The sequence below is a fragment of the Anopheles nili genome, chromosome 2, assembly GCF_943737925.1.
Source record: "Anopheles nili chromosome 2, idAnoNiliSN_F5_01, whole genome shotgun sequence".
Taxonomy (NCBI): Eukaryota; Metazoa; Arthropoda; class Insecta; order Diptera; family Culicidae; genus Anopheles; species Anopheles nili.
Window position 1 is genome coordinate 23893270 of NC_071291.1, and position 20929 is coordinate 23914198.

At 36.5% G+C, this 20929-nt stretch overlaps 1 protein-coding gene across 1 annotated transcript in view; it reads left to right on the forward strand.

The window, feature by feature from the left end:
• The window catches only part of LOC128720052 (peripheral plasma membrane protein CASK-like), a 47248-nt gene that overhangs the window by 21955 nt on the left and 4364 nt on the right, over positions 1-20929 (forward strand). The window contains exons 3-11 of the mRNA XM_053813701.1: positions 5316-5421; positions 8042-8119; positions 8339-8520; positions 10407-10475; positions 12788-12963; positions 13225-13347; positions 13459-13606; positions 15284-15462; positions 15988-16155. Of these exons, the coding sequence (XP_053669676.1) occupies positions 5316-5421; positions 8042-8119; positions 8339-8520; positions 10407-10475; positions 12788-12963; positions 13225-13347; positions 13459-13606; positions 15284-15462; positions 15988-16155 (1229 nt within the window). The remainder of the gene's footprint in view (positions 1-5315; positions 5422-8041; positions 8120-8338; positions 8521-10406; positions 10476-12787; positions 12964-13224; positions 13348-13458; positions 13607-15283; positions 15463-15987; positions 16156-20929) is intronic.

Below are 20929 nucleotides of genomic sequence, written 5' to 3' on the forward strand. Positions count from 1 at the left end.
AGGTGGCACGGTCATAGGTGGTTGCGGGTTATTCGTATTATTTGTGTGTGACCCCATAAAACAGCGTCAAGGTATTAGAGGTAGCGATGGCTTGACGTGACGTAAAACGGTCGTAGTAAGCCCGTAATATTTGAGCATGGTCCAGCGAAGCGAGCAACAGTTGTATCATCCAGCATGACGTGGTCGTGCTTTGTAGAGTCGGTAGTAGTTTTGATCCGATGGCCTAAGAAGCATAGTATTGAGGATGCTTTACCTTGGCATCGAATGGATAGAGTGACAAAATGGAAATACCAACTGGATAGTTTCGTTAGGATTACTGTCGCTTTGTTGAACGTGGTGTTCACGGTCGCTACTGTGCGTCTGTTAGAGGTGAACCGGTAAGGAGTTTCTTCTGGGAATGTTAAAACAAGCTATCAGAGAATGCTAATCTTGGGAAGATTAATGGAACTAGGCATGATTTATTGTGTTGCAAATGAGTAGAGGCTGTGTAACTTTGCTTACATTCACCGATCGTTGGGCCGACATTAGCTTGATAGTGGAGCTGAGAGTACATCGTAAATGAGAACACGAAAGAAAGTTGAAGAAAAAACCTTCCGGACATTTGCAAAAAAAAATTACAACAAAAATAGGAAATCATGTGGCGTGAAATGAGCAAACTGCATGAATTATTTATGTCAACCAACTGTTGGGGAGTAGATGGGTTGTCGATGTGATCTACTCATTTAATTAAAATCAAAAAGCTGTACATAAAAGCAATCAACAGAAGTTTTAGGTTTGAATTAAACATTACCAGCAACGAATGTTTGATTTCTGTTATCAAAATCCCTCGTACGGTTGAACGGTTAACATTATTGCATATGCAGGTAATTTTATTGATGACTAACAATGAAAAACTAGCGTTTCAATCGATTCTCAATGATATCAAAAGAATGTGATTTGAACATGATTCAAAATATGTAATGTGTTATTTTTTCATTCAACAATGTTAACTTTATTACAAACATTTGTCCATAAACTTTTTGGTGTATTTGGGTTAATCTTAGCTTAATTTATATATTTATATTTATATATATATATATATATATATATATATATATATATATATATATATATATATATATATATATATATATATATATATATATATATATATAGATATATATATATATATATATATATATATATATATATATAGATTTATATATATATATATATATATATATATATATATATATATATATATATATATATATATATATATATATATCTATATATATATATATATATATATACATATATATATATATATATATATATATATATATATATATATATATATATATATATATATATATATATATATATATATATATATATTTATATATATATATATATATATATATATATATATATATATATATATATATATATAAACATATATTCAGAGTTATGTTCGAACCATATTGACAGATTTGATTTTGTTATTTTTTTATGATTTATAGATAATTGTTGGTATTAAATATACTGTTTCTATTGATTGGATAGATTAGTTAGCTCAAAGCAATAATTCCAATTTTATGGCAGCATCTTCAAATGTCTTTATTACAGAATGCTTTCATTCTGCTGCACTACGTGTGGACTACGCTTAATTTGGAAAAACTAAGGCTTTGTGAAAGAAAAATCAAGAAATTACATAGCGTGTCTGTTCTAGAGAAATTCATTAGCTTGTAAAATTAGTTCATAGCTTTTGCTATTGATTAGTATTCTATCCATGGTTTGCCAGGGACGGAAAATTATTGGCTAGTAGCGTTGAACTAGAAGTTATCTCATGTTTGTGTAACTACTGGAGGCAGAAAAAATCTGAAATACTCTAAATCCCGTGCATTGTATTTTCTGCTAAAATCCGTGTGATATCCTAAAATGAGAAAAATTGAGAGAAACGAAAAGAGAAAGAGAGTGTAATAGAACGGCAATGGGGTTTCAAACAATGGAAAGTAAAGAAGGTAGAAGGATGATCATCAGTAGTAATGAAACATTTCCCAGGAAAGCTCATAGAGATTGCTGCTTCTCCGTCCGGTTCGAAAATTCGCGGGAATGAACAGGAAAAGTGAAAGCAATTATCATAGATTATGCACTGTAGCTTGTCTTTCGTTTCGTTTAGTGGCGAGAACAGCCATGCAGCGGCAAAGGAAGTGTAACGCGTAAGAATTCTCCATCATGTATATAGCGTTCTTTGTTGCGAGTGGCTTTTGTTTTTCGTTTTAGTTTGAATTTTTGAAATATAATATAAAACGAATGCCAAAGAAAACTATATCAATTGTTGTTTATTACATTTGCTCTTCTTATTGTATATTGGAGCATGGATATGATAATAATTTATCCAAAGCTCATTGGCGATGTACCATTTTTGTTTCATTGTGTTACTTTTACTCAACTGTCGATAATATGACAATAAATATTTGATTTTAATATTTTTCTTCTTTTGGTCTGCAAGAGAAGGTTGTAGAATGTACTTCATCTGTACAATTTTCAAAATTGAGATTTGACATTGAATCTGTGATAATATTTTAGTGATGAATATGAATATCTTGAATATGTCATGATATATTTTTTAAAATTTTGATTCTAAAACTCGTTTTTTTTTCTGGAATCATTGGTCTACCCATGATGGTACATAAAAAAAGAATACCTATAAAATTTTATATCTTATAAATTATATCTGTTTTAACTTATATCTGGGCTTTATTTTGCTCGTCAATTTTGCAATTGTATCTGTCATGGGCTAGTTTAATGAAGAAGTTACATTCTTAAAAAAAAATCCTTACGTTATAGAGTATGTGTGCATGCATACATTTTAAAAATGAATTATGCTGAAAGTTATGCCAATCTAAACATATGTGCGCGAGGATCAGCGAGAAGGTATAGAAATATGGTACATGTTATTATGTATTGCATTTGTAGTGAAAGATAAAAAATGCAAACAAAACTGAGATTTATGTTCGTACCCAAAATACTAAATGTGGGGTCAAACAGAATCGATACGAATTACGCATATTGGATAGCTCTCGGTTGAAAATAAAGTTTGTAAATGAAATCAGCGCAGTGGGAAATCAGTGATAAGAAATCATTCAAAAAAATTTCATGCTTAGTAATTACGACAGTTTCATTGTGTTTAGTATTGATATAGTATTGAAATCTGAAGTATAATATAATATTTAATACCGTGAATATCTAAAATATTGTTGTATTTCTCTTAACTACTTTCTTGAATATAGATATATTTTACTTCATTACATAAAATATGTTATAAAACAAATTAAAATTTCAAGTACTTCATTGTGCTTAGTATCCAAATAGTGTTCCAATTGTAAATATAGTATTATTTCTCTTACCCACTGTTCGAAATATTTGCGCTGGGAAATTCTGCGATAAACTGAATAATTTGATTCAGTAAATGATGCCAGAAGTCATGCAGAAACCATAAAGAACACGTGGTTCATGGCGCTGCTTGTATGTTTCGGGGGATTGCCTTCCCAGTACCAACTGTGCCACACCATTCGTCACTGCTCTCATGAGGCACACGATCCCCGGTTAGCTAGTGTTTGTATATCGCTGGGGAAAAACATGAGTTTCAGGGGCGTATGTGATGAGAAGAATTCAATTTCCGGGCAAAAGATGGCGAGGTTTTTGCTGAAAGGAGCTGGGCTCACGGGAATGAACCGAGCGCGTATCTTATGTGTGTTCATGAGTAGTGGAGGGTTTTGGTTTCCTTCCAGGCTGCTACAAAATGTTCTAATGAATGCAGAATCTTCATTGGCATGTCGGTCATGTGAAAACCTACACGAAAGTACTACAGTTTGTGAGATATTTACAGTGAGTGCCCAGCTTATGCGTTTATAGGTCTAAATAATGTTGACGGGGCTTTTTCAAATCAATAATGTTTTCTAGGCAGTTATCAAAAGATAGAGGCAGATATTTTTCTGAAATACTTTTCTTGTACGTCACTTTATAAAAAAATTGATTTCATTGTACAATAAGCCTTAAGGTGGTTCCAGAATAACTCTCTACTTTACTATATGTGCTGAAGTGTTAGTTTTTCTCTGCTGTTAAACTTGTTAGGTCGGTTGCTTAAGAATTCATGCTAGCTTATATATGTATATCTAAGAGCGCGTCACTGAATCACATGGCATGATATTTTCGGCAAAGTGTTGCTTTTTTATTTGCCATGGCTTCCATCCATCTGCAATTCCGGAACAGCTACTCGATGTATCCGCAGAGCAGTTTGTTTTTTAGCTTTGTGGCTTGTTGACTATTTCGCCCACCCGTTGTTAGATGTTTTGGAGCGTTATCCTATTAAAGGGTTCCCAAAAAAAAAAAAAATGGTCGCATATTTCGAGGCGATGTGCTATAATGCTATGTAAATGAAGTCATTTTTCACCATCATGAGCAATATACTTTTTCCATACCTTGTTAGCTGTTTTATGTAGGAATAAACCTGTTTCAGGATTCGAATTTTTCATAGTAAAATGTTGAATACCAAAATGAATGGGTTTTTAGTTAAAGTATTTTTTGAAACAAAAATGGTGTTTCTGGCGTATGCTTGATTTCAAAAAAAAAATTGGTTCAAAGACTTCTGAAAACTGCTGTCATAGAATTGATATAAGCCGCAATCGTATTTGTTGAATCGTAAGATAACATGGAAACAAACGATAAACATGACAGGTGCTTTAATGGAGCTAAGCTTTCATCTTGTAAACATCCATGTTTTGTTCAAACCAAATTAAAGATCGTATCGGTTCTGGCATTGAAACCCGCTTTCAAAACATAGATTGCTATTTGAAAGCTGTGTTTGTAAAGTTCAAAGGATTTTTATAGAACGACAACAACACTTAAACGTTAAATGCCATTCTTATATATGTTTATTTAGATTTTATGTAGATGCGATATCTGCTTTAGCGCTACTGTTTGACTATTTATCAATCCATATAATATCATTATAATAAATATGGATATATAAATTGTATATTTTTATAAAATATTATTTGAAATGTCTATGTTAGAGCTCATTTATTTTAATATTTTCAAGTTGATTAAATTCTAAGAGCTATGTAATAAAAGCACACAACGCCGATTTTGAAAGGATTGGTCAGACAGTTGCCATAAGCAAATATAATGATTTGTCCGTCTGATTATTTGTTATGTATTTACATGTTATATGATAATGGATCATCGAATAATTTTATTTGATGTTGTTTTGATCATTGTTTTGAAATGACGATGGATAACATATTTAATCCTCTGTATTTTCACTTTAGATTTGAAGCGAGAGGCAACGATATGTCATATGCTGAAACATCCTCATATTGTCGAGCTGCTGGAGACGTACAGTTCCGAAGGGATGCTATACATGGTGTTCGAATAGTAAGTATATTGATTGTTATCTCCATTACTTTTGGTTATGATGCAGTAGTTTTTCGTACTGTATCATTATGGCCATCTTTTTTCTGCTGTAATGTAAAGTAAATGCATTATTTGCCTATGCAAACGGATTTTAAATCTTGTATATAAGGTGTTTATTATTTATTAATTTATTCTTATCATATTTCATGGTTTTTACGAGGCAAGCTTCGATTTAAAATGATTTTCAATGAACTGTGAAGATTTTCCAATCAAGCATATATATTTTGTTGTTGAAGATTTCAGCCCAACAGATATTGGTATTTTGAAAACATATTCGTGGTATGCGTGTTTTTATGCTGTTTTTTATGTATTTTATATGTGGAAAGTATAGGACAGAATTGGGAAATACGGAGGCTAAAATTCTCACGCATCTCGCACGTGTTCAGAAGTTGAAGAAAATGCGTATCCTTGCTTATATTCAATTTTATGATTATGGATAAACATTGGGTTCCACCCAAGGCTGTTCGCAAGTAGCAGAATCAGCAGCAGCTGTTATAAGGCATAGGGATCGATATGTTACGAATTCTTCGTTGCGTATCCCTCCTACATAAGTTCTATCATCCGACTGCAACTCATGTTCACCGTCAAAGTCATAGCACTGAGAGGGAGCTCGATTTAAAACGATCCCTTGGTATGGGTTGGCGTTCGATGTCATGCTACGGGAATAATATAGACCTCGAGAAATGATTACTGCTGGCATAATTTTCCATCGAATCATCTTAAGTGGCTTGGATGGTGCTGGTCAGTTTCCTCTTAGTGCTGGTGCTGGTTCAGTCAGTTGATCCTTTCACTAACAGAAGATCCAACCTTTCCGTTTCACTGCGTCTGGCCATACAGTGTAAACTTTCGGCTGGATATTGCATGATCCAACATCAGGAGATTTGATGATGATGCTTTTTTGGCTGGCGAGCGATGATGGGGCTTTTATACAAAAAAGGAAGCTACGTTTCGAGAAGCGGTTAAATGCTGTTCTCTGCTTGGGCAGTTTATCGAGTGATAGGATTGGCCCGGAAGCAATCAATCGGTGAGGCTCTCCGCAATATCCCTACGTAAACGTCATCTTCAGTGGACATTTAGAATGAGTGTAAGCATTTTGGTATGAAGAAACACCTTAAACGTTACAAGGATTCACAGTTGATCGAATTAGTATAATTAGATTTCCTAAAAATGGGAGGAGGAAGTCAGCCGCTTTCTTTGGGTTGATTTGCTGGAAAGCAAACTGATCGTTGAAACACGAAAATACAAGATAAGGTATGCTATGGGGTTTGTGTTTAAACAGAAATCTTGACATCTGCTTATATCTTTGGGAAATGTTATGATCGATATTATTATATGATCTTTTAGTACTAATTGTGCGTTGCAAATTTGAATATTAAAAAATATAATTGCATTGCATGAATAGTAATAACATTCAGTTTATTTAAGTAAAGGTTTTGGTGTAATAAATTCGAAATAATAAAATTTGGATGTTTGTGGATGATGTTAAGTATAATTTAAATTGACTTTTAAAGACTATTTAGACTAGCTTTTATGTATTGACGTATTCTGTGCTGCTCTGTAATGTTGTACATGGTATTAACAGTATTTTGTGTTAATGCCATGATGTTTAGAAAACATGCTATTTTTATACTACTAAAATAAATCAATGAAGGATGATAGAGTTTATTGTTGTGATTACTCGTTGATGAAACATTATGAATATAAATTGAAGGGAATGGGGATGGATGTCATTTTAGGCATCCATTAGAAGTAAATTGGAACGGCATTAATAGGCAATTTTCCTTCATGTTGAAAAATATTAGTTTTGAATTTTGTTTTACTTGTACACGACTGCTAGTCAATAAATCCGTAACAGTTACTGAGCTATTGAGCCTTTATGCGAGCTTTTATTTATAGAATTAAGTTTCAACGGATATTGCTAAGAGCGATGATTAAATTTGCTAATTTTCATCATTGATTTACTTTTTTTTATATTAGCTATTATATTTCATTACACATAGTTATTATTCAATGCCTGCTTGATCATATTGAATTATGTTTAATCAAACCGCGTGCTGGAAGCAACGAGAATACGAAACGCTCCTTTACTGTTGTCAATGATCAAATTTCAGTCAATTTCACGGGCACTTCAGATGAGATGGTTTTATTTTACCATTAGAATCATCAACCATGAGCGTTGAAATCGTGGCAAACGGGTCCTTTGTAATTATCATATTTTATCATGCTTAATTACGTTACCGATTCTTCATAACGCAGATGGTGTTCATGAACGCAAAATTGAACGATGAAAGCTGTCTGGGATTTGCTTTTTGCATGTCAATGAAAGGCCGTTTATATATTGAAGGATTGATAATTTACAAATTGAGAATATATTTTTAGGCAAAACTTTGATGCTATAATTTTGATATTAATAGACTGATTTTTTTTTATAGATTTCGAAGTGATGGTGGCATTTGCAAAACTTATATAACTAAAATATACTGATAGATAATATAATGAGAGTTTCTATGTTTTTTTACGTTTTGATATAAAATCGTAACATCTGCCAAAAATGATATTTCAACACAAATTTCATTGACAGTATGGAAGGATCAGACATTTGCTTCGAAGTAGTACGTCGTGCCGTGGCTGGATTTGTATACAGTGAAGCAGTAGCTTGGTAAGTACTATGCTGTTCCTATGTATTAAAACTTGTAACAATATCGTCAACTTAGCAGCAGCAGTTGTTGTTGCTTAATAGTGCAGGGATGCTAGCACAATTCAAAGTTTAACAATGCATTGGATGGTTTATGCAATAGAGATTTTCCACACGGCTGGAGTTTAGTCAGGCTCAGTAATCAATTATTCGGTCGCTTGTGGCGCTTTGCTTTTATTTCAGCCATTACTTACGCCAAATATTGGAGGCATTGCGTTACTGCCACGAGAACGACATCATTCACCGGGATGTCCGACCGGCATGTGCTCTGCTGGCGACCGCAGATAATTCGGCTCCCGTCAAGCTTGGTGGATTTGGTTCGGCGGTGCAACTTCCTAGCGGCCGTGACTCGGTAGAGACGCATGGTGAGTGTGATTAGTTTTATTACGTTCTCTTGACGACTGTGGCATAACGTACAAATAAATACCATGAAAGGTGGTATGATTAGTTCGAATTCGTTAACCTTATAAAAATATTATTACTGTTCTAATCTAATAGTTATAATTTTTGCAAATAAACATTTAGAGTGTACACAATTTGGACATCGTTCAATATCCAACGAATTAAACGCAGTATAATGCGTATATGTTTAGTAAATTCTCTTTTTGTCAATAATCTCTTTTTTTCTATTTTATTGTGTGCTCTTTGAATTAAATTACGGTGCGATGGAGACGCATGGTAGTTATTGAACATCTTGCTACAAAATTGTTTTACGAATCTTTTGTCAATGTTTTTTTATAAAATAGTATCTTAATATTTACTTTAAATGTTTATTATACCTTTTTTGAATATTATGTTATTCTTAAATTCAACGTTTTTAAATGCATGCATAAGTTTATTACTTGTATATTTTAATTGAATTTGACTCAATGGAGGCGCATGGTAGTTGTCACGCATTTATCTCCAATATTTTCTTTCATGGTAAAATTTGCTCAAATTTTTTAATTAAAACGCAAATTATAAATTTGGACATAGAAGACAATATTGGAGATGAATGTGTAACAACTACCATGTGCCTCCATTGAATAGAATTTATTAAAAAAAAACACAATTAATAACTTATGCATTAAGTAACTTTTAAGGAGATCATTATAATTATTTTTGATGCGCTTTGAAAAAAATGTTGACTTCAAGGTTTGTTTTCACTGTTGTTATAAACCGGTGTCTTGCAATTTGAATTAAATATCAGTACGAAGGAGATGCATGGTACTTATTGATCATCTAAATTTAAAGTTGTGCTTTCTTTTTGTACAATTTTTTTTATTCAAAACATTGTTTGAAGTTTATTTAACACAATATTCAAAAGTTATTTATTTATATCATAGTAAGTTGTTTTGGATAACATTGACAAAATAGTTAAAGTGAGACAAAAAAAAATGCAAATAATGAACCTATTTTCTTTTTTATGGTCTTTTATACCTATCTAGTATGGCCTGAGTTTTAAGTATTCATGATGCAATGTTAGTGTTATTTTATGAGGCCAATCATTTTGTAATTCGATACACAAAGCATATTTTTCAAGTATACTGGGTTTGAAATGAATTAATTGTTTTATTATATATTGTCTGTAAGATTCTTATGTATCCACCTTCTGTTTTCGTTAGCAATAGTTTCGTTAGTATATTGTTTGGATGTCTTATCAAACAAGAGTATTATGTGTGTTTTACTGTACTGTCTAGTAGAAGGTGCACCAAAATGCTAAATCGGGATAGAAGAACAATCCACGAACAATGAGTAAAAGGTACACGAATCTAGGAGTTCATTCAGATTCAAGAATGAACTGTTTGATCAATCTCTAAAAGTGAAAGAAGTATCGATTAGTGTAGCATTATTTAAAAAAAGTATGATCAAGAGAACAATACTACAGAATTTGTGTTTTTCGTAGTTAGGCATCTATTCAATGATTGATTTTCAGGCAAAATTTGCCTATGACTGTAATGGTGTTAGCTTATGTTCTCAGTCACTAACACTATTATTATGGTTTTGTTTTAATATTCTTCATTTGTATAGTTCTTGTGAACTAATAACATTTACCAACAGAGCATCACTTTTCTTTTTTACGTATCGGCAATTATTCCCATTCTCTGGACACTGATTCACAGTTGGTTTACTGTTATACAATCTTTTTATCTTTTCTTTTCGGTCATCCTATTTACACTTAAAAAATATTTACACGTTCATCCGTACACCCATCCGACTTCCTTTATGGCTGGGGGGTTGTTTTGGCGAATGTCCGCAAAAATGATTGTAGAAAGAGTCGACCCCCATCGTTCGTTTTTGAGTCCGAGAGGAAAGCTCTACCTGAAGTCAGATAGTGAGGGTAAGCAACAAACAGCCATCAGTGTTTGTTTTCTGTGTGCAATCGTACTCGTATATGACTATTTTTCCATGTTTGTTACGTTACTTCTGCGTTTTTTGTACTTAAATGACACTTTTCGTTTTGCTTTATCCATTACGTATCAATTTGCCTGATTCACGTATGTTTTGGTTTTACATACACATCAATGATTGTTTGCCTGTGTATTGCCGTTGGGGTTTTGTACGGTTTCTTATGGTTTTTGTGGCTTGTGTGATATCAGTTATATATATTTTCCTGTACACCAAGCAATAAGACCAATAAAAGAGCTTTCGTTAAACAAATTTGTTATATTGATTACCATTTTGTAACACACGGATCCATCTTCACTGTATCTTTTACAAGTTCACACAACAATCTAAGATACGCATTTCTATTGCACGGCTCATCGCTTATAATATGCATTGATTTGATTAAGATTTTTTAAAGATTGCCAAACAATATTTTACAGTTTAGAAAATCAATATACATACCATATATATGCTATTAGTATTTATTCTTTTACAACAAATGCCAAAACTGTTTGTTTATTGTAATGAATGTAATTTTCATTATGTGCCAAGGGATGTTTAGTACCGTAGATAAATAAAAAAGAAATTATAGTCGGCTGAGATGAGTTGGTTCTGTTTGTTTTAAGACAAAATGTCTCAATGAAAGACAATATCTTCTGTGCAGTTGAATGGAAATTTGCTCGTTTTCGGTAACGTTTCAAAGGAGACTGAATAAAAGCATAAAGTTCTTTGTCATGCCAAACACCCACTTTTCTTCAATGCAAGCTACCAAAAGAACATGCGGTTTATTGAAGTGGTAAATCGTCCTCAACAGCTTTGGGAATCGAGGCCTCGGGTACGGATAGATATTTGCATGAAATGAGAAAAGTTTTACTTTGGCTAACCTCTAACCTCTCGGTTCTGTGTGAGCTGTGTGAGTTTTGAAGAACAGCATGATATAGTAACTAGAAAAGGTACTGTTTTATAAAGTTATTGTAAAATAATTAATAAAATTTTAGGTAAACTGTACGTTACAGAATTTAAAATTTAGGTAAATGCAATGTTTCAGAAATTGTTGCTCTTTATTTTTGTGTTTCAATGAACTATTTTATTTTCGATTGTGTTAAAGTTGGGATTGAAGAATATCATTATATTTATGATTTGGGTTTTGAACATTTGAGGTTCATAAATTTGTTCAATTTGAATTTCAATATTCAAATATTTATTTGACGTTAGTGGTTGGTGCTGGTATTTTTCAATATGTAAATTGTAAACAAAATTCGAAGCATTATGAATGTTCTAGTTTCTTCCATCCGATACCAAGAAGAGCATATGTTGAACACCAAAGGGTTGGACATAGACATTTTTGTAATATTTGCCTCACGCCGGTCTCAGCTGTTCTGAAATGTTGGTTAAGGTTATGGATTGTTGAGAGCTATATCTCACTAAAGCAGTTTTGGAGAGGATTTGAAATTTGCGACGCACTTTTTCGGATGGGATTGGAAGGGATGAAACATGAAATAAAATCATTTCCGTGTGTTAAATCAAATAGAAGTGGAGTTATCAAATAGATAAGCATAAGTTTTCTCCATGATGGCAGCATGGGGAAAAATTATGATTCAGAAAAATTTCAAACAATTTAAGAAACATATGTTGAATGGCTGCATTTGATTATACTCTATACACGTAATGATTGTTTATTATATTTAAAAAATGATAAATTACATCAGTTCAATACCTAGTTATAATGCAATTATTCTAGTGCTCACATTGCTGGATTCTGTTGCAACTGGTAGAATGCGATATCGTAACGATTAAATTTTATTCATAAGTACCAGTTTATACGCATCGAAAAAGTTTACATTACGTCCGTGAGCTATTGTACTACTGTTTCATACCTGCGCTTCTCGATTACAACCGAACATTGATGCACACTGCGCGCTATAACATAATGCGTTTTTTCCCATTTACCCATGTTTTTGAGTGATGGGTAATCTGCTGTTTTAAATGTAGCTTGTTTTTTAAATATTGATGGAAAAGAATGCAGAATAAAATATGCCTATAAATTGCAAAAAATTTTTTGCTTTTATTCATTTGGTGCTATTACGGGGTTTAGTTTCACATATCGTATATGCGCTTCAAGTCAATCTGTGTTCGTATTTAACTGCCACAAATGTGTCCATTAGGAGTGTAACCATTTTTTTCTTGCATTTTTACTCGTTTCTGATTTCACCTTTACTGCAAATATCAACATCCCTAATGTGTTATATGCGATGGACACCCTAGGACGAGTGGGTTGTCCACATTACATGGCCCCGGAGGTGGTGGCACGCCGCGTCTACGGCAAGCCTTGCGATGTCTGGGGCGCTGGCGTGATGCTACACGTGCTGCTATCCGGTCGTTTACCTTTCCACGGTTCCGGCAAACGTCTGCAGGATGCCATTGCACGAGGACGTGTAACGGTAAGCGCGCTGAAAAGATTTATTTCTGCCTACCCCATCCACATCTGGTGAAATGTCGCGTTAGCGAATCGATGTCAATCGATCGAAGGATGCATCCCGCAGGCTAAAGTGCTTAAGGTGTTATTTCTGTACCATGCTCTGAAATGTAATATATCACGCCATAGTACAATTTCACCGATCGGCAAGGCATTCGGTCGTTTATCATCGGTGCGCGCGTGATGGTTGTTGGGAAAATCATAACGATGCTCGCTTGTATTACAGCTGGATACGTCGGAATGGAAGCATGTGTCAAGCCATGCTAAAGATCTGGTCCTCAAGATGCTTGCACCCAATCCCATTAGTCGGCCAACAATAACGGAAATTCTGGATCATCCTTGGATACGGGTATGTATCAGTCCAGCCACTCAATGGGGACGGCACTGAGCAATCTGAAGCATAGGTGCAGCGCTTTGGAGAACGTTTTCGGTCACATGCATTCTGGGTTTCTCTCTGTAGGACCGCGACAAGCTGCAACGTATCCATCTTGGTGACACTGTTGAAGAGCTTAAGCGCTACAATGCGCGACGTAAGCTAAAAGCTGCCGTCCAAACGGTGGCTGGCGGTGTTGCGATGGATCCCCTGTGCTGCGCCGATACCGACTCAAGTAAGTTCTGAATGTAATGTGTAGCTATATTCTTTCGTTTTTGTTGTGTTTTTGATATTTCTTGAAACCACGGACATTCTAATGTTGATTTGCTTAGACACGTTCCATTGTGGTGTTTAAGTTTGGAACAATGTACAATGTAGGATTGATTTGTGATTAATGAAAAAAAATGGAAGCACAAGACCGCTGCACCGCAACTGTACGCATCGTTTTATGTGATTATACTAAAAAAAGCCATTTGTAAAGCAAAGAGGCAGGATAAGATGCATATAACGTGTGTCTTTAATATACAGATAGCAATGAGTCTTCAGTGTTGTTTCAGTTACATTGTTGGTTGATATTAAATACTTTCCAAAGGTCCAAAAGGAAGGATAAAATTCTCAAGGACTCTTCATCGACTAATTAAAATGCAATTGTACTTGTGTTTACTTACTTTGATACTTTCATCCTACGTGATCAACAGCGCGTCCCGATGAAAGAAAACCACAATGGTTACCATTCGGGCGTGATATGAACAGCAATTCAGCGTTTTGGAGGATACTCCCCAAGGCTACCGCCATGTCCTTGCCGGTTAGACAAACTTCCGCAGCAGCAGGAATCTTCAGACTGGCTGCGGGTATCTCGGTCTATAATGGGTTCGGTGTTGGTGTCGGCGTTGGTTTCTGCTGTTTTTTTTTTAAATCCATTTGCCACTGGAGGTATGCTCCAGGGCTGAAGCTGTCTGCAACTTTCGTCCTTGTCTGGAACACAAGCATTCGATGCTTTAATGTTATTGAAATTGCCTTGTGGTAATAAGGGTAGTGACAGTGCGGGATACTGAGGGTCTGTCGTGTTTTAATGTTGCTTACCGTTTCGTTCCGAGATGACTTGTTGCACAACCGGCTAGAATTTGTTCAATGTGCAAGGGGTGGATTCATGCGCGGTGTTTGTCAATACGTGCTAGGTGGTGGCGATGTTTTATCGTTCCGAAAAACTGTTTATATTAGAATGTGTCTTATGCGGGGTATTAAACATTTTCGCGACTGCAATGTGTTGCAAGGGTTTGAATAATAATATTCGCATCGTTCCATATAATACAGCTATTCAATAAAGTGGCATTATTGATAAATAACTGCCACCAATCGAGTTCCTGCCCGACGCAATAATATGTCCAGTAATCTTTTCTGTTAACTAGTTGTTGTCACGAAGGTGATTTCAACCCGTGGTAAGCATAAATCGAATGCTGTTACTCACATCAGCACGTCGCTAAATGCATTGCTGAAAACTAAGTACATGATGAATGTCCTCTCGCAAGGTTGTGATAGAGGCGTTGTGAGTTAAGGGGTAATCATCTGTGAATTGCATAGACTCATGTTTTTATTCGTTTAGTGTTTTGTTTTAAATCTATGTTTTTCTTTGTTCATATTCTGTTTTTCAGTAGCTCTTGGTTCGGGTCAAAAAACTCAAACCAAAAACTTACTACATCTGCTGTTTTTGCTTATTGGTTTGTTTCTCTGTTCTCTTCTCGATTTTCTTCCGTCATCCAATTTGTTCCGCGCGTTCCTCCCTTGCTGCATTTCCTACTACTTTACTGTCCGCATACGTCATCGCCCTTCCATATGGCGATGTGGAACGTCCCGAAACGCGCTCTTGCACGCCATACCCAACCGCATCTCACTTGCCATCGTCCGAGTGCAGTGGCCATTGGTACAGCATCGGAGAGCCTCAACGAGTGGGCCGACGAGGAAGCTGGCCTGGAGGCGATCCAAAAAATTCTTGACTCATTAGACGATATCATTGCTTTGCAAGACGCCAACTGCGATCCGGATGTGCTGGCCAGCATGCTACGCGACGTCAAGCTGCACGAACTGTTGCAGGTAATGCTGTCCGTTCTAGGGTGTAAGTGTGTGCGTGCGTGCGTGTGTGTTGATTTTTGCGGAATTTCGAAGAATAGTAGATCAGTAGTTCGGTTCGTGTGTTCGTCTTCTTTGATGCTTTACTCTGACGGTACCATTTGGGTATTCTTGCGTGGAATGGTGCGTTAAAAACAGAAGTAGAATCGTCTGAAGCGCACATCCAAGTAAGGAGACCACATGGGCTGCGTTCGTTTGAGTTTTTGTGATTAGTTACGTTGATTTCATTCTAACTTTTACCTCTTTCTCTTTCTTTTTTTCGTTCTGTGATTTTCTTTCCCTCCCGAATTGTTTACCATCGCGTTTTGGCTTGCTCATGGTAATGAAAAAAAAAAATGCTCCATTCCTAACGTATTCATAATCGCACAACATTTGCAACGATGATACAACGTGCCAATCGAACTCATTCATCGTGAACGAACGGTCGTTTACCGTCCGTCCGCGCCGTGCCGGGCTTTAACGCTGCTGTGCTTGGGCACGCCGCTGCAGTTGTTCGATAGAATCAGTAGTTCCGTTATTAATCCATTACGGGCCCCGCCGGGAGACGCCATCAGCCGATGCCGGGACGCGATCGACATCATCTCATCCACCGCGGGACACAAGTATGGGCGCGAGAAGACCGAGCTCATCAACCTACTAGGATCACCCCACATTCAGGTAGGCTATGCAGCACTGTTAAATCACCGCCCTGCGCTCTCAAAGCTAGCTTATGTGCTACGTTCATTTCTCATCCTCCATTTATCGGTTCATGTTCCCTGGTTTTTAGTGCTATTGCTATCGTTTTGAGTTGCATGCAATATGCCTTAGTTGCATCCCAATGCTCTGGTGGCATAAAACCCGCTCGGCTGAGGGAACAAGGATAACGGTTGAGGTCCTGGTTTTTAGTTTGCTATTTTGAGTTTTGCCGACAGGCGTCACCAGCATCGGTTGCGAGAGCTGTGCTGGTTCGTGGCCCTGATGCAGGACGTTATGGTGTCCTTCAGCCCGTTGGCTTTGGCGCAGGCGCATTAATGTCATGAAGCGCCTACCCGCGACTGGGGCTTCAACCTGTATTTGCACAGCTTCTGGTTGCAAGCTTTCAAACGCGAAAGCTTTAGATCGAAAGCTCAGTATATCGGAACTTTGTGGGAAATTATTTTCGTGCGTTTTTGATGCTGAAATATCTTCCGAATGCTCTGTAGGGACGACGTTGTTTGACAAACTGAATGACCTTTCATCGATTCATTTTCTTTCCCCCGCTTTCTAGCGTTATCGCGTTAATCCAAAATGTTCGTTCGTTTTTCATTCTTTTGAGTTTTGTTTTTTTTAGTTAGCTTTTGGTACTGTGTTTTTTCTATTGTGTTTGATCTTTCACCATCGTCATGTTTCCATCGCCTCACTCTTACGGTAGCGGTTCGGGGAGTTTTGTTGCGGATGATGTTTAATTAAATTTTTCTAATTATATCATCCTACCCGGCCGGAAGTGGAAATAATCCTTGTGTCCCTGTTTTGTTTCTCGTTTGAATCGAGGTTCGACCAATCCGCGGTCTGCTTTGTTGACATTGTGCTTGGAAATATGAATAACAAATTCTTAAGCGATACTTCAACCCCTCGAATGACCAATCCAATCTAAACCTTTCTTAATCCCGGAATTTATTTTGTCAAGCTTCAGATAAATCAGCAATTGCTTTCGTTGGAAGGTGTACAGTACAATAATGTTATACAAACAATTTGCTTTTTTATAATCTGATGCGGCTTATTGGTCATTGTGTTGTGTAGTATTTCGTAATACGGTGTATGGCCTACCATTTCATGTTGAATTCTAAGTTTTTAATGAGAATATGTCAAAGAAGTGATTAAAAGCTGCTGCACGAAATGTTCACCATCACAGTCAGAACCGATGGGAAGCAAATTGAATTGCTGCCAAATAAAAACAAAATGTGTCTACGGTTTGCTAAACCAATAAAACTTAGTTCACGGACAGCCAGCAGCCAATCGTAAAATCTCTAGTACCTAAATTTGCCACTGATACTATAAAATGCATTTAATTTGGTTTGTGTGATGCGCAAAATTAAAAACAAAGACCAGTTCCGTGGCAGCAAAAAAAACGAATGTTGATGAGAAATTAGGAGATTCAAAGAGGGTTTAAAGTGGAAGTCTATGCGCGAATACTAGATTAGAAGTTTCATGCTGGAATGTATGTGCGCTAACGGACTGACGACAGGTTTTTTTCAAGAAAGTTTGATACAATATACAGACAGTTGAATGTATCTTGAACTGGTACAAAGTATCATTTTAAGCACTTAAATGGTTTCAAATTATATAATTAGTTTTTAGCAGTTAATCAGCTAAAACAAATAATTCGAATGTACTATTCAATACTTATGGGGGAAGTCTCAGCATTTATACACAGCTGGCAGTATCAAATGGGTTAAGTCTGATTTTTCAGTCATTTGCCTTTTTTCATTCCGCCGTTGCTATAAGCACTGCGTTCGTTTTCTCAAGAAAAAGTAGTGGTGGATTGGAAACGTCTGGCAGAGCATAGCGATATTTTCCTTTTTTATTTTATGCGCAGCAGGTGTGCAACAACTGAGCTAGAATCAGTTTCATTCCAAAAGCATCGTTTGCTTGGGAGGCATTTGCTTTGCTGTTGTTTTTCTTCCTTTATACTCTTTAGCGATGCGCATATGTGATACGGCTCCGTTGCACACACTAGTATTTCGATAATTGAGACCAAACAGATGATACAGTCCTAGCAGGCAAGCTTAAGGCTAGCTTCAACTAATTTTCCTTGTTTTCTCTAATCTTTAATTGCTAGGTGGTAGTTAAAGAATCAGTTTTCAATGCACCATTTCTGAAAATGAACAAATTATTGATTTTTACCACACTTATTTCATTCAAGATTTCAATATTAAATCAGCATGGTTTGAAGCGAATTCAAGTTTTCTTTAATTTTATATTAATAAATACATAGCTATTGCTGTTATATATACACATTGCTGTTCCATTAAAGATTTGTATGGTCATTTTTCTTTTGTATAAAGTAGGGTATTATACTATAATGGTAAAAAACGTAAACTCAAAACATAGTAATAGAATGCAAAATTCGTTCGCTAAGCATCACTCTGGTTTTAATATTTCATTCATTATATTTAAATATTTGACTACTGTTTGCAGCCATTTTAATATATATCGCCATAGCTATGGTTCTAGTCTTTTCTCTGCTATTGCTCGTCTTGCTTTGGGCAGTGGCTCTCAAAATGACCAGGCATGATAGGAATGACAGTGCCGTGTTTCTTGCAATGGAAAATTAAAAAGACGACTGAGTTGTTTTTCATACAGTTTTCTTCACTGGTTTTGTGATAAATTGCCGGCCCTCGCATACAAACGTTTACGCAAGGTATGTGTTTTCCCACGATTCCTCAAAGCTGCTCATTCAGGTTGCCGTGCTACTTTAATCCGTGCTGCAGTTTTTGATGATGGCGTGCCACTATAGTAAGCCAATTCCATCAGTATGGGGATCTAGCATGAATGAGGGCTGTACTGTTCCACCGTAACTGCGTGGATGTGCTGAACTGCATAAAATTGTGAGAAGGAGAGAAGGCATATCAAAGCAAGCTTGAGAGGCTATATACAGTGTAAGGGGGAGAAAATAAGAAGCGAAAGATAGAGCGAGAGAGGATGCGAGAAAAACAAAATTTGAAAGATAGAATAAAAAAATGAGAGAGCAGGAGGGAAGCTGAAGCCTTCAAATCAGAAAAGGAAAAACGCGAAAGAAAAGCTGGCCAAATCTGGTCATGAATCCGTGCACTTGTTTGGGGGATTCATCTGTGCGTCGCTATTAAAAAATGAGTCTGCATCTTTCATCGTCCATGCTTTGAGCGCCTGGAAAACCGTGAATCGTCCGGATTCAATGTGCTGCTGTTGCCACTACTGGTGGTTTTGCCGTTGGCGGGTTGCTTTCCTTTAACCGACCCTACCAAACTCAGCATATACTTTGACGCATGCAGCATCGGTTTGCATCAGACGTGTGTTGCCGAACACAAGCAAGGATAGATTATAAGAGTTTTCCAAGCAGAGCTGCATGTGGTAGAGTTAGTGCACTTTTCCCATGTGCACGGTTGCCCGTAGCCTCTGGGACCGGTTGGTGGGTTAGGATGTTTTTTGTTGCATGAAATCTTGCTGGTTCTGGTTGTTGGTGTTACGGTGTGTGCGAGGGTTCTCTCACTGCAATTCATCCACTATCAAGTGCACGATGCGGCGATTGTAGGTGAAGGTTTAGCTAGGTTTGTTAGCTCCTTCGCTTCCATCTTCCCTGCTGCGGAAGAAAAACACTACACTTTGCTAACGTAGCCAAGTGTATGATTGATTATGGAGCACGTGAAGTGAGTGGTTTTGATGGCCTCTAGGTTTGGCTTGAAAACAAGCCACGGAGAAGTGAAACATAGGAACAGCGAGGGATAGAAAGCAGAAGAGTGAATGCAAAAAGGGTTCTACTACAATTACGTGGTAAAGGGAAAAGGGTACGCAATGCATCAGCTGGTGCTCCATCATGCTTCTTTCTGACCCGCTTTCTCGGAGCATATTTGCATAGGGACGTTAAACGATGAGGATGTGACCGAGATTAAGCGGATGCACATACAGAAAAAAAGGCAAATGAAGGTGGAATGGACAAGCTAAGAACACATCTGTTGTGAAAAATGGCTTGAATGTGGTTTTAATGTGATGCTCATAAACCGAATGATGCTGGAAATGGATAAGAAATGATAGATGGAACAAAAAAAAGCCTATAATATTGACCGGCAACGATAATTCTACTATGTTAATAAATAAATACTTCTGAAAAGTAAGACAGTAAATTTCTAGTATAACAATCCATACAATTCAAAAGCATAAATTATCCTTCGCCTATCGCTTTGTGTTTGCAACGAAAAGCAAACTACTATACTTAGTTCGAATTATGCAACCGACAAAAGTAATTCTTGTTGCAAAAATTCCCCATTTGGTAATCAGCTCAGAACGACGTACCTGGTAATCTATTTTGCTCTCCGGCAATGTTGATTTTTCACCAGAGTTTCTCAAAATTGAACAGAGGTTTTCTCAGTTTACCGTCGATGGTTAGTTTCTGAGTTGAGAATAGATTTCGTTGATTCCTTACGATGCCCTCGCGCTCCACTGTACTGTGGAAGAAGTTCCGGTTAGTTATGCATATCTATTTTTAGTTACTGCCACAAGTGGTTTCGAGTCTGTCTCGTAAAGGCTCCGCAAACCCACAAGTGGAAAGCTGCTCGGCGTACCGGGCGCAGAGAATACAGTTACCCCTGTTTTGGAAACTGCCATTCATTTGCGCTAGCTAATATTAATTGTTTGCGCCAGGATAGAGTTGGCTCTCCACCCGCCACAAATGGAGATTGATTTGTTCATGCTTGTATCGGTGTTGTCTTGCACCGAT